The sequence below is a fragment of the Gambusia affinis genome, linkage group LG15 (genome assembly GCF_019740435.1).
Source record: "Gambusia affinis linkage group LG15, SWU_Gaff_1.0, whole genome shotgun sequence".
NCBI classification, from domain to species: Eukaryota; Metazoa; Chordata; class Actinopteri; order Cyprinodontiformes; family Poeciliidae; genus Gambusia; species Gambusia affinis.
In genome coordinates, this window is record NC_057882.1 from 17,720,332 (window position 1) to 17,733,496 (window position 13,165).

At 39.3% G+C, this 13,165-nt stretch overlaps 1 protein-coding gene across 1 annotated transcript in view; it reads left to right on the plus strand.

The window, feature by feature from the left end:
* Positions 1 to 6,517: 6,517 nt before the first annotated feature.
* Positions 6,518 to 13,165, plus strand: part of med13a (mediator complex subunit 13a) — a 92,817-nt gene continuing 86,169 nt past the window's right edge. Inside the window, exon 1 of the mRNA XM_044140892.1 lies at positions 6,518 to 7,149. Within this exon, the coding sequence (XP_043996827.1) occupies positions 7,084 to 7,149 (66 nt within the window). The 5' untranslated portion in view covers positions 6,518 to 7,083. The remainder of the gene's footprint in view (positions 7,150 to 13,165) is intronic.

Below are 13,165 nucleotides of genomic sequence, written 5' to 3' on the forward strand. Positions count from 1 at the left end.
GATGAAATAAAATGAGTTTCTTTTGGATTTGTAGGTGAATCTGTTCATTTCAACATGTTAATGTCAATTCATACAATATTTAAATCACAGTATGTCATGTCATAAAAATTTGAGAACATTTAAGCTGTTTGAAACATAAGCCTTTACTACAGAAGGGGATTAGGACCAGTGAAAAAATAAAAATAAAAAATTAAGAATTCTCAGAATTCTGAGATTAAAGTCAGAATTTTTTATTTATTTTTTTGTGTGGCCCTAATCCTCTTCTGTACTTTCCTCTAATAATTCCTCTAAGTAATACAAAATGCTCTATTTTTAAACAATAAGAACTTCTGGGAAAAATACTCAAACACCTTCTCCAAGTCTACAAAACACAAACTCCCATGATACACCCTCGTCCAGATTTGTGCATAAACACGTTCGAGGTTCTAGAGGAGTGAGAATGAGGTGTTAATTCAAGATGGTGACGAAACCTCCGCCAATAAAGAGTAGAACATAAAAATAATGTATTTCATATCGATTCCCTCCAGTTGTCAAAAGCTTTGACATAAACGCTCAAAATATGCTGTGTGTGCATATTTGTTTGTGTTATCAGAGCAGAAAGAGAACAGGAAAGTAAAGTGTGTGTGTGTGTGTGTGTGTGTGAATTAGGAGAGGGCTACTTCATAACAACCTGGCATAGTTGTTAACCCTCTTTATAACTATCGCCTTCTTTGCGCAGATGAACAGTGGGATATTAGCACTTAGCCTCAGTAAACGCACGTTACGTCGTTGACCTCTGCTCCTCTGAATCATCCTCCTAATTGCTGGAGGCCTCAGCAGTGTGGAGCTAAAGGCCTCTTCTGTTTGGGCGTTCAGCTTCATTAGCTTAAGAGGAAACCTTCTCAGAAAGAGATCCGTTTTTACGCCTGCTCTTACTCCTCCTCCGTTTTATCTCTTTTAAAGATGAAGTCTTCAAATTTTGCGTCTCAGATTTCTGTCCGTCTAATCCGAACGCACGCAGCCTCTTGTTGAATTCCGAATTATTATTCATGTTCCCGACACAGGCTTTAGTCACACAAGAAGCGAGGCAAACTCCCTGTCTTAACAAATGCTCCAGCAGCAGGCTGACAGGGGCTGCAAAGCGTGTCCAATCAAATGTCAAAAGAGCAGCGAGGCAACCCCAAACTATCTTCTGACTTTCATTTCTTCAATCTTCTCCGGTTGTGCTCTGAAACGACAGAGTTGCTCTGTGGGTTTTCAGATAAGGCGAACCGGCAGATTAACGTGGGAAACCCATCGACGGCTATGACAGCCATCCGGCGTCCACGTCGCTCAATGCACAGTGACATCTGCCGCACCTCTAGATGTGGGTTTTTGTTCCGTATCTTGCAGATGGTATCGTGTTCGATTGTCTCTTCATATCAAGGAGAAGGGAAAACAGTGAGTGTGAGATTATCACCCCTGGAGGAGATTTAAGGTTTAAAACGCTTCTCAGTCCTTCAGGATCAGACGAAATGCTCAGAGCTGAGCCTTTTGAGACGGCACAGCACAATCTCTTTGTCATGCGTTTCTTTGGTAAGGCCAATTATCGCGTCAGTGCCAGATTGTATCGTTCAGATCAGACCTGTTTTCTGTGTTTGACATGCAAGATTAAAATCCCACTGCGCCCGGCTCAAACAGAAGATGGCGGATCTCCAAGGCAATAAGCATCTGAGGATAAATAAATCTGTGCAGACGACAGTGAAGCATCTTTCTGGTGGATCCTGCGCCAAGACCGTCTTCCTCACCTGTTTTCCCTCAGGCGATTACACCTTCAGGTCTCTGGAGGAGCCAGCTGTTTCTCGGCCTTGGGACATGCTATCATCACCTCCTTTACGACCCGGTCTTCCCAAGTTCTCACAGAAAGTCTCGCAAATTTCACCTGTTCACCCCTCTAGGGCCTGGAGGAAAGGATCTGTTGTAAGAAGTCTCCACTCATTTGATTCGTGCAGAACACAAGGATATGTTCACGTGTTACTATGCAAATCTACAAATACCGTGAGGGTATAACAGTGGCATGTCGGGCTGGAGTTGTGAAAGCGGTTGTGATTTTGGTTTGGGGGAAAGCGCTTAGCAGAAGTTGAATTTATAGGACCATAATTACTCCTTCATGAGACCCAGCCAGAGGGCTGTCATGTACTTCTATAAAGAAATTATGTCTAAAGACAGCTTGCGCCATATTCTAATTAGGAGCAAGCCCTTGCTGAAGCTATTTATAAATTATTCTATTTTAATAAACCTGCTGTACTCACACTATGAAGGCCAAAAACTGAGTAAGAGTGCATCATTGGTAAAATAAATGAATAAAGGAAAGCTGTGGTGGATGAACTGTAGCGATCGACTGTCAGACCCTCGTTATTAGCAGAGCACACTCCTCAACAAAATGTTTGACCAAGCTTTGAACTGTGTTGGCCAGAGTGTGTGTTTGTGTGTGAACTGAAGTTCTCGTTTGCTCCAGGCTGATCCGAGTGTGCTGGGGTCCAAACATTTGTATCTGTTGACTCCGTTCTGTGAAACTGGAACAGAAACGCTGTGTAATGAGCTGACAGTTCTCACAGACATGTTGCAACGCATACAGTAGGACAGAGTCAACGTCTACTTTTTTTTCCCTCTTATTTTGATGTAATGACCTCTTCATACAATGTTTTCTATTTAGAAAGTCAGATCATATGGATTAATTTTGTTTTTCTCTTTTACAAACTGAAATGAGAAGTGTGGCATGCATTTGTATTCAGCCTCTTTTAGTTAATATGAGTTAATGTGTGTGTGTGCGTGTGGGTGTGCGTGTGTGTGTGTGTGTGATTTCATCTCAGTAATCTCAGTGTAGTCCAGCTGTTCTGTGAAGAGGCTTGCTAGAGAACATCAGTGATCAAACAGCATCATGAAGACGAAGGAAGGCAGCAGACAGGTCAGGGAGAAAGGTTTGGAGAAGTTCAAACCGGATTAGATTATAAATTTTATTCTAAGCTTTGAACTTCCCACAGAGCCTCATCTGAAATTGGAAACTGAGGAGTACAATGGCACCCCTACAAAGGCATGTCAACAGAGGCCCATGATGACTTTGGAGGAGCTGCAGAGATTCATAGCTGAGGTGGACGAGGCAGACTTTGTGCACATGTAGCCACGTCTTTATAAGAATGAATATCTCCAAGAATGACACAAGTTTGTCCAACACAGATGGTTGGTGCAGATTTAGACTTTTTGCTTTTAATCAAAGTAAAATGGTCATTTTCTCACAATGGAAAAGGTTTAGTGCGACATTAAAAGTAGAAACACGTTTGTCCAGAGACTTTTACCGAAAAGTCAGCTTTTATTTAATTTATCAAACTTAGCTAAACATCATGAAAGAAAGAGACCCAAATCCTGTTCTAATAACTGAGACTAAATTTATTCAAAAGAGTCCAAAGAATTTGGAAATTACATGCTTTTTATTTACTACAGGAAATATACAACATCCTTTCAAGTTTTGGATCTATGATGAACAACATGAATTATGCACAAATCAATTAATGAATAAAATAAAATAAAACAACTGCAATATTTGCTTTATTTTCTAGGCCCACAAGTACTTTTGACTCGACAATTTTGGTCCAGGTGGCATAAAGTTTGGACGCCCTTGGTTTATATCAAAGCATACTCACATGTTAAAATGACCCAGTCAAAGTCAAGACCAGGATCCAAATGAGAACTGCCATCAAGACTGATTGAATTTAACTCGACTACTTGTGAAACTCGAGCTCAAGTCGCTACAAGCCACCAGATAATTTATTATTGTTTATTTCATTGTGACACCAAAACAAAACCAGAAAAGTCAAAAGAATAAAATTCTGTGAAAATATTGTTATCTTATCGCAGCAGAGCATTGCACTCTTCATTTCACGTTTGCAGCTGCCTTTCCCTCTCAGCGGTCACACGTTGAGTAAACCCAGACAAATAAATAACAGAAACAGCATGCTGAAACCACAGACGCTTAATATCCTGAAGGCGATGTTCTGTGATTTGCAGAGGTAGCCACTGTTTAAACTGCACAATCCGAAATTGTAAGGCCAGTGTTTACTCATGTTGCCACCATTGTAAAAAAAAGAAAAGAAAAAAAAAGAAATTATAATAATTTTTAAAAAATCAGATTTTCCGCCTGAACAAAACAGACGTACCTGTCAGGAATTGAGGAGTTCTGATCAGGCACTCAAAAACAGCAACCAGCAGACCTGAGATTTCATAAATAATCAACATGCTGGTTGTGCTGCTGTGATACTTTATAATAGCAAAACAATCAATGTGAACCTGATGAAATGACTAGTGACGGTGCACCTTTTCTCTTTTTTTGGAACATAATCAAATTTAAATCAATTATGCATAAAACGTACTTTGATGTAATTCAGCACTGTATTCCTCTTTAAATACAATACATGAGGCTTTAAAGTAATGAGACTGCATCAAAATCAGTATAAAGTGTAATATTTAGTCCATATTTAGAGAGATATTGGTATATTGTATTATTCATGCTTTAAAACACGCTGCTCATCTATCTTGTAGTGTTGCTAATATGGCCATTTCCTAAGTTTATCATGTGTTGAGCATACCGCCTCTAACCCAACTCATTTTCTCTAATACTGGCTTGTTTCCCTGTCATAGTTCTAGGAAATTTAATCAATTCTTTAATCAATTTAATCAATTCTTCACCGTATTCAGACACCTCACGGATGAATGGATCTATTTTATTACAATAAAGGATAACAAAGGGCGCATCAATGCACAATCTGTGAACATTTTAAATGTAAGTAAAACATGACATGCGCTAGGTGGTGCACTGTGTAAGTGAGCAAGTTTACTGTATAGGATTTGATCATAGCTGGGGAAAAAAAGAAAAGAAAAAAAAAAATCTGTTGCTCAGTAGCGCCACTTGCGCTGGCCCAGCGGCAATACCTATCAGTCTTGTGTTATTACAGCCCTCATGACCGCGACAAAGTCAAGACAGCAACACTAACCCAAAAAAGTCTGGATCTGAGCTGTCAAAATAAGACAAACTGTAGCTCACAGGTAATATAACTTAACTTAAGCCTTAATTGTCTTTTTGTACAAGAGATGAACATTACAACATTGTATATTATTGTTACACACACACACACACACACACACACACACACACACACAATAATAATAATAATAATAATAGTGATTATTATTCTATTTAATATAATATTTATTATTATTATTATTATTATTATTATTATTATTATTATTATTATTATTATTATTATTATTATTATTCTATTTAATATAATATTTATTTTTATTATTATTATTATTATTATTATTATTATTAATAATATTATTATTATTATTATTATTATTATTATTATTATTATTATTATTATTAGTAGTAGTAGTAGTAATACTGATAATAAATTTCACCAAGTTAACTATGTAATGTTATTAACTCAGCATGCGTGGGTTCACTCCGGGTTCTCCGGCTTCCTCCCACAGTCCAAAAACATGACAGTCAGGTTAATTGGTCTCTCTAAAATTCTCCCTAGGTGTGAGTGTGCGTGTGCATGGTTGTTTGTCCTGTCTGTCTCTCTGTTGCCCTGCGACAGACTGGCGACCTGTCCAAGGTGTACCCCGCCTCTTGTCCAGAACGTAGCTGGAGATAGGAACCAGCAACCCTCCCGACACCTCTAAGGGACAAGGGTGTTTGAAAATGGATGGATGGATGGATGGATGTTATTAACATAAACTACAAATGATAATAACTGCAACCATACTGGTGTTATGACTAAAAAGAAAGGGTTACAATAGCAGTAACAATAGTAATAATACTAATAATAATTATTTTTCATTAATTCAGTTTGATTTAAATTATGCTACTGAGTTGCAACTAATCTGATATCTTATTTATTTTTAATAACTGTATGTTTATAATGTGAAGTCTGCCATAATTTTTAATTTTTAATCACTGCATGCTTTCATTCACCTTCTTCTGCTGGAACACCTGATTTTCTCCACTGCATGACACTGTATTTTCTCCCGTTTATCTGATACTACTACTACTACTACTACTACTACTACTACTACTACTACTACTACTACTACTAATAATAATAATAATAATAATAATAATAATAATAATAATAATAATAATAATAATAATAATTTATGACTAAACCAAAGGTTCCAACACAGAGAAAAGGCCAGACAAATGTGAAGAATATATGTTGACAAGATGCAGTGCCTTATGAGGAAAATATGGAGGACGTTCTGGTAAGCTAAAGGGACAAAAGACATCTTAAATATAAGACAGTAGCAGAGCAGGAGAAATTTCTCTACTTCTCTTTTATTTATTAAAAGCTGTATGTCAAAATTGTCCACTAAATGTTTCTAATGAAAAACTAGCTTTTATTTTGGCGGAAACGTCGTTCTGTGTGCGAGGTGTCTCCGTGGACGCGCTGCTAACTTGACGAAGCTCTGACCACGAATGAGCCAATAGGCTGTGGAAGGCAGAGTTGTCCCTGTGGCCGCCATTAAAGAAAGGAATCCATGAATTCAAATGGAAACCAACAGGAACCGAGGCTCTAATAATGATCAAAATCTTTGCTGAAACGTAGGCCGGTGCCAGATTTCGAGACGTTTCGCCAGGATGTATTTCAATTTTTGGATAAATTTAGCGATGGAGGAGTGAGACGAGGCGTTTTTATTTTATTTAATTTTTTTTAAAGCGGAGACCGTTTTAGGGCTAAGGGGGAGGGGGAGAGTTGCTTCTTTGCTCTCCTTTTCTTTTTGTTTTATGAACATTTTTACGCTCTTTTGAACATGGTTTTACGGCGTGCTTTTGGGATGTCGGCGTAGGGACGGCATTGTCTCTTTTATCCGCTTCTTTTTTTTTTATCTCTGGCGGAGGAAACTGCAGTCGGAAGGTTGTTTGTTGAATTAACTCCTCCAGCCAAATGTTACAGAAAAATATTTCTCGCTGATTAGGCTTGCACAGAAAACACACAGAGGCTAATTGTTTTTTAATTTCCCCTGGACGTGAAAACGATGGAGAGTTGGATCTCGCAGTGAAGAAGGATGAGTTCTTGTTTCGTACCGAACGGGGCCAGCTTGGAGGATTGCCATTCCAATCTATTCTGTCTGGTAAGAGATTTAAAACTAAAGGAAAGGAGCCATTTTTAACTAGCTGAAGGGGGGCTATGCTAACGTTAGCCACAGAGGCATCAGTTGATAGTAGCTTAGCTAGGCTTAAGGCCCTGTCAAAGCTGACATTAGTAAACGACAGGGTTATTTTACTTTAAATGAAAATGATTTTAACACTTTATCAGCGGGCTTCAATGACCTGTCAGTTGGCGTTAACTTTCTGCTCAAGGGTTACTTCTCGTAAACAAAACTCTCACCCTTCTTGAAAGCTAAAGCTTGTGTTACTACATCTCATTTAACATTTAGTTTGCCACAAGGGATGGAAAACGGTGCTTTTTTCACCCCCTTTCGTACTACTACAAACCTCTCAGTAATGATGTCGTTGCACTTTCTCCCGTTCGCCTCGGCGCCTTGTTTATTATTAACCTGCTACTATCTGGTTTTCGTCGCATTTCCACTATGTTTTATCAAGCGGGGAGCCGCAATCCAAACACTTGATGCACTTCGCTGAGCAGCTTTGAGTTGGAAACTGCCAGACCTTTGAACAGTCGCTGCTAGATAGAGCTACTGTTTATGTTTAATGCTGACACCTCCCGAATGAACTAGCGGGTGTCACTGCACAGCTTGTCCAGACAAGCCCGCCCCTCTTTAAAAGCCTCCTCTTCTTCTTCTTCTTTTGTTTTTCCTAGAAAGTTTTTCACGCTTTATGTTATTGCTAAAAAGAACAAACAAACAAACAAAAAATAAACAACACGTAACGTAGTTATTGCTTAGGTGTTTTTTTGTTTGTTTGTTTGTTTTGGCAGTGCCTTAATCGGCTTGGACTTCATATTCTGGTATCAGCACCAACTAGGGCACAGGCTGATTATATAATGGTTGGCAATCACAACCCCTGGCAGTACAAACAAACAAACCAAAAGAAAAAAGAGAAAAGGTAGCAGCATGCCTCTCTTTTGAAATGAAACTTATCCCGCCTTTCATCTGGATGTTTCTTTATGTGATCGTGTTGCCAGTTGTGGCTGGTTAACATCACCCTAAATAGCTGCGGTCGGAGACCTCCGATATTATTTAAGTCCCATTTGAGACAACCAGTGCATTAGGAGCCACAGCCTGCCTGCTCCATATTCTGAGCCACAGCAGCAAACCTAGTGGGCCTGTTTACAGTCCATCCTCTGGCCAGATGATCAGGAAAACAGTCTGGGGGTAGGTGGGGGGAGTGTGTTTGTTGTTGCAACTATTAGCTTGTCAACACATTTAACTGTAGGCTGGTTATGGTGCCAAAGTTTTAAAAGGCTAAAGTTGCTATTTTAAAGTGCAGATGCAACAGTCCATCTCCAACAGATGAGCATCTGCATTATTGCATGCATAAAAACTTACTTACTCCCATAATTTCTTTAGTCTATGTATGCATTTTTTTTGAGTTAATTGAAAATCAGATGATGATACGTTTTCATCCAAAAATTAGGATAATCTTGTGATTCATGTTCTGTTGAATCAGAAACACCAAACCAGCTGCAGATTTTATGTTTTTAAGAAAAGCAGGCCTGCTAGAAAATCTGATTCAACCACGGAAAAGCTGATTTCTGCGCTTTTTAGTTTGAAGTTCTTTTGATGAAATGCCAGCTGAAAGTGTCAGGAGTTTGTGTAAGACAGAGTCATGGACACCTGTTGCGCCTTGCCGGTCAGCTGACTTGCAGCAGATATGACTTGGAAATTTTCCAGGTCAGACACTGGGCTCAAAACTAAAGGAGCACTGCAAAATGTAACAATTTTCTACACTTTTAACAGGCGCTTCTTTTAATTTTTTGAAAGAAAAAACTGTGTGTTAAAATCAAACCAGAACAAACGAAGGATAATGTATATTATTATAAATGTAACAACAGATGCTATTTTAGCAGAGGTATGAATAATTTTTGCTTTTTTTTGTGTAAATGCTGCGGCACCATCTCAATATTATGAGAAACTCGTACATTTATGGTAGCCGGTCAGTTATTGTACGCAACTTTAACATTTGATATACAATTTCATTGGAAAATAAAGTGATTAAAGGGTGCAGGAGTGGAGGGGGAGAAAAGTAAGTTTTTTTATTTCTCTTGACGTCCCTCTCTTGTGGTGTGCAAACTGCACAGATTACATATGCAGATCTCTGCCAGCGAAACCAAAATGGGGAGGGCGGAGAGGTGAGCAGGGAAATGCCTCATTACTAATGCTGACATTAAACTCATTCTAGTAGCAACACGGCCGAAACGCCACCCTGCGTTTAGCCGCTTCCGAAATGTTGCCTCCTGAAGGCAACATTTCCCTGCAGAAAATTCCCACTCTCTCCCCTCAGCGCCGCTCCCTCTGGCTCCGGACCGCGCTGCGCCGAGCTCGTAATTATAATGTTTACGACCTCGCTTGAAGGTAGCGTTGGCTACGACGCGACGGACACGACGGAGGCTGGTCGCCCGGCTGGCTAATGTTTTTTTTTTTTTTTTCCTCTCTCTTTCTCTTTCTCTGCATGCTGAGACTAAGCATAATACCACTGCTGTTATGACTCACTTGCTCAACAGAGTCCACTTTGTGGTTTTATGGCAAAAAGAATGTGGACACATTGTGGTAGTTTACTCCCCCCTCCTCCTTTCTTCAGTGGAGGTTATGATGCTGTTGGTGCAATTATATTCTTATTATTGCAAGTAAGACCAGGAGAACTAACTCCAGGTGTGTCCTTAGGTGTACCTGTGAGACGTTTAGCGGCTTTCTTCTACACTTAATTGATTGAAATTGTCGAATACGGGAGGGAATTTGCATCACTCTCAAAAAGCAAAATGCCAAAGCACCTGCTAGTTTCAGGTTTGCTTCAAGACAGGCTTACTCGGGGTGGAAAGGTAAAAAGAAAAAGAGGAAAAAGAAACTTGGTAGGAGAGGAGCATCTGTGACATGATTTGAGCAGCCTCACCTGTTGTCTTGCATCTTGAAAAGGCAGCTGCTTGAACACAGTGTTCCCTATTCATACCCAGAACTCAAAGTTACCAGAAGGGAAGGTAAGCTAGTTGGCAGAATACTGGAGGTCGCGACCCCGCCGAGTTATAAAGTGTGCATCACCTCAGGAAAACTTCTCCTCTCTCTCTATCCAGCGGCTTCGGCCTCACAATCCCGGCTAATGCACCGGCGTGATTCCTGGCTCTGGCGTTATGAAATCTAAAACTCCACATGACTGGCGCTGCCCACGCCGCCCGGGACGCTTCTCCCGAGCAGTTGCTCCGCATACCTGAGTATTTAGTAAGAAACGAGCAGGAAGGAACGCCGTGTTGAGTCACAGGGCTGGAAATGTCTGAGGTACAGCCTGGGAAGCAGGGCTGTTGGAAGGAAATACTCAGGAATCTTTGGCACTCCATATATTTTTCTTTTCTTTTTTCTTTTTTTTTTTTTTTTTACACACAGTCTGTAACTAATTTATTTAGAAAGTACAAACAGTGCAACTGCAGACGGTAAAGCTATCTTTGGGTGCAGAGTTTTGGCATGCTGTTTTTTGTTTTTGTTTTGTTTTGTTTAGTTTTTTTCCTGTTTTGATCTGAGGGGGATTTAAGGACACTTTGATCTAGAATTTGTATTTTTTTATGTGTGTGTGCATAAAATTGGAGGAAACTCGGCTGCAACAGATAAAAGCAGTAGGTTGACTTAAATAGAGATGCACCAAGCAGAATACAATTCGTAAACTTTTGACCTGTTGGTAGGCGAGATGGACTTTAAAGGTTTCATTATGATATTTCGTGGTACTATTGTGATGACAGTAAAAGTGAAAAGAACAATGTATCACTTCTTTCTTAGGTAACTTTATGTAAGAATGTGACTTCACGACACAGATATTAACATCACAAAATGATGTAATGCGCCTCTTTTGGACTGCAGTCATGGAAATAAGTGTTTGCAATAATTGCATTCATTAATTGGAATGTATTGTGACAATGATAAATCTCAATTCTTTTAAGAAGTTTGTCACAGTAAATGATAAACGATACGATAAATGTCCTTCCTTACTTTGACCTACTGGGATAAATTTTAACTAATTCTAGTTTCTCTTTAAAAATATAAAATACAGCATTATGAAGCAGGTTTTCTAGCCTCCCTAACTGAGTAACCATATTTATGTTTGGAAAAGAGACGTCTCTGTGAGCGTAGAGTACTGTAAGACAAATTTTTGCCACTTTTTAAAACAGTGATCGAAGTTTGTATTTTTAAATTGGCCTTTGCTTGCTCTGCTAACAAACAATAATAATAACGATTGCAAACATGCTAGAGAATTTGGGTCCCAATCTAGTCTCGTCTGAACCGGTATCCGTCTGGCCAACAGTTCAAATTCCAGCATAATTCATGACAAAATGAGTCACGGATCCAAGCGTTATTTACATTGTTTATGCGGTACTTTTCAGATCCAACATTTGAAATCAGAGTTTATCCTCATAAAAAGACAGTTTGTTGAGGTTTATTATGTAATAATGACCTTGTAAATATAAATAGGATTTAACACGTGAGAAAATCGGAGGGGTAATAGCTCTTGGTGGCAGCGTGTTGGTTCTTTCTGCTTATAACTTTTCTTTTTCTTGTTTTTTTTGTTGAGGCATTAGACGTTGCGACAATTATTCCCTCTGATGTTGGATCTTGTGCAGCTGGAAGGATTTTTGCTCTTTTCGTTTAGTGGCAACAAAGTATTTTTTTTTTTTTTAGAACTGGGATCAGCTAATTAGCATCTCAGAAATTCAAATAATACCTGAACTATAACCCCCAAATCCAAGAGGAGTTGAAAAGGAGACGGAGGAAGTTCAGATAATATCTTCCATCTGTTACAATGGACAGGTATCAAATCCACGACTCCGTCGTGTCTCTACTCAGCTTTCTAACCACACGCCCTGACAGAGCGCTAGAGGAGTGACAAAAGCAAATGAGGTGGATTAGCAGTGCTTTCTAACAACCGATGGCGTCATTCACTACACATGCTACTGTGGAATGTCGTCTCCACTGTCTGGAAATTGGGCTGTCGTAACACTGTCTTGCAGCAATACTCTTCAGTCAGAGGCTTCTTCAGATTCGTTGCAAGACTGACTGCTAGCAAAAATCCTTCCTGTCCACAGCATTACATTTCAGAATGACTCTGAAGATACTTGGATGATATGAGCTACAACATTTAATTTCCCTTAAGGATAAATGAAGTGTTTTTAAATTGAATTTGAATGGACTGCTCCGTCTTGCTGCTTTTTCATGTATTTAAAGTGCTTCCCCTGATATCCAAAACCTCAACAAAACAGGACGTAGCTCACATCGACTCTCTTCACTCACTAATAACGTTCAGTTTTATCGTTGGACAACCTCGTTTTTCCTTATGGCAGTTTCACTGGACAATGAAACTTTTCGACCGGTCAGGTCGGTTCTGATTAACAGCTGATTTCTTCGTTTTACATTTCCATTCATGGAACGTCTTTCCTACGGTATCGACAGGCTTTCAGCGCTCTCGTTCAGTCAACGTTTTAATGAAGCACTCGATGCCACACAAACCCCTGACGGAATTATCGCTGTGTACACTTTGTGGTGGGAGACTGCGAAGACAAACTTTCAGTCTTTTCACGGTAACATGTGGTAACATTTTACCTGGCTTCATGCTTAAATAGCTTAGTCTTGGAAGAGGAGAACACATTTCATTAAAAATGACTTTGGAGGAGATTTGCTAATTCTTACAGCAGGTACAGACACTTCTACTTCAACAAACTCCCTGTACGTCCAGTCGGATAAGCGTCAAACCGAATGGCGCCACTACAGTGTAAAAACACAAAAGCTTTCCCAAGAATTTTTTTTGGGTCTAGATTCCAGTGCAAACTAGTACAACTGAAATGAGACAAAAACTAGTTTACAAGCAACATTTCAGCAAGAAAATTCCTCAACGTTGATTAAAAAAATATTAGTGAAATTTTGACTTTAAACAAGCTCCCATATCTTGCCAAAAGGTTGCTTGTACCAGTAAGCTAGTTTGGTTTCACTTCAA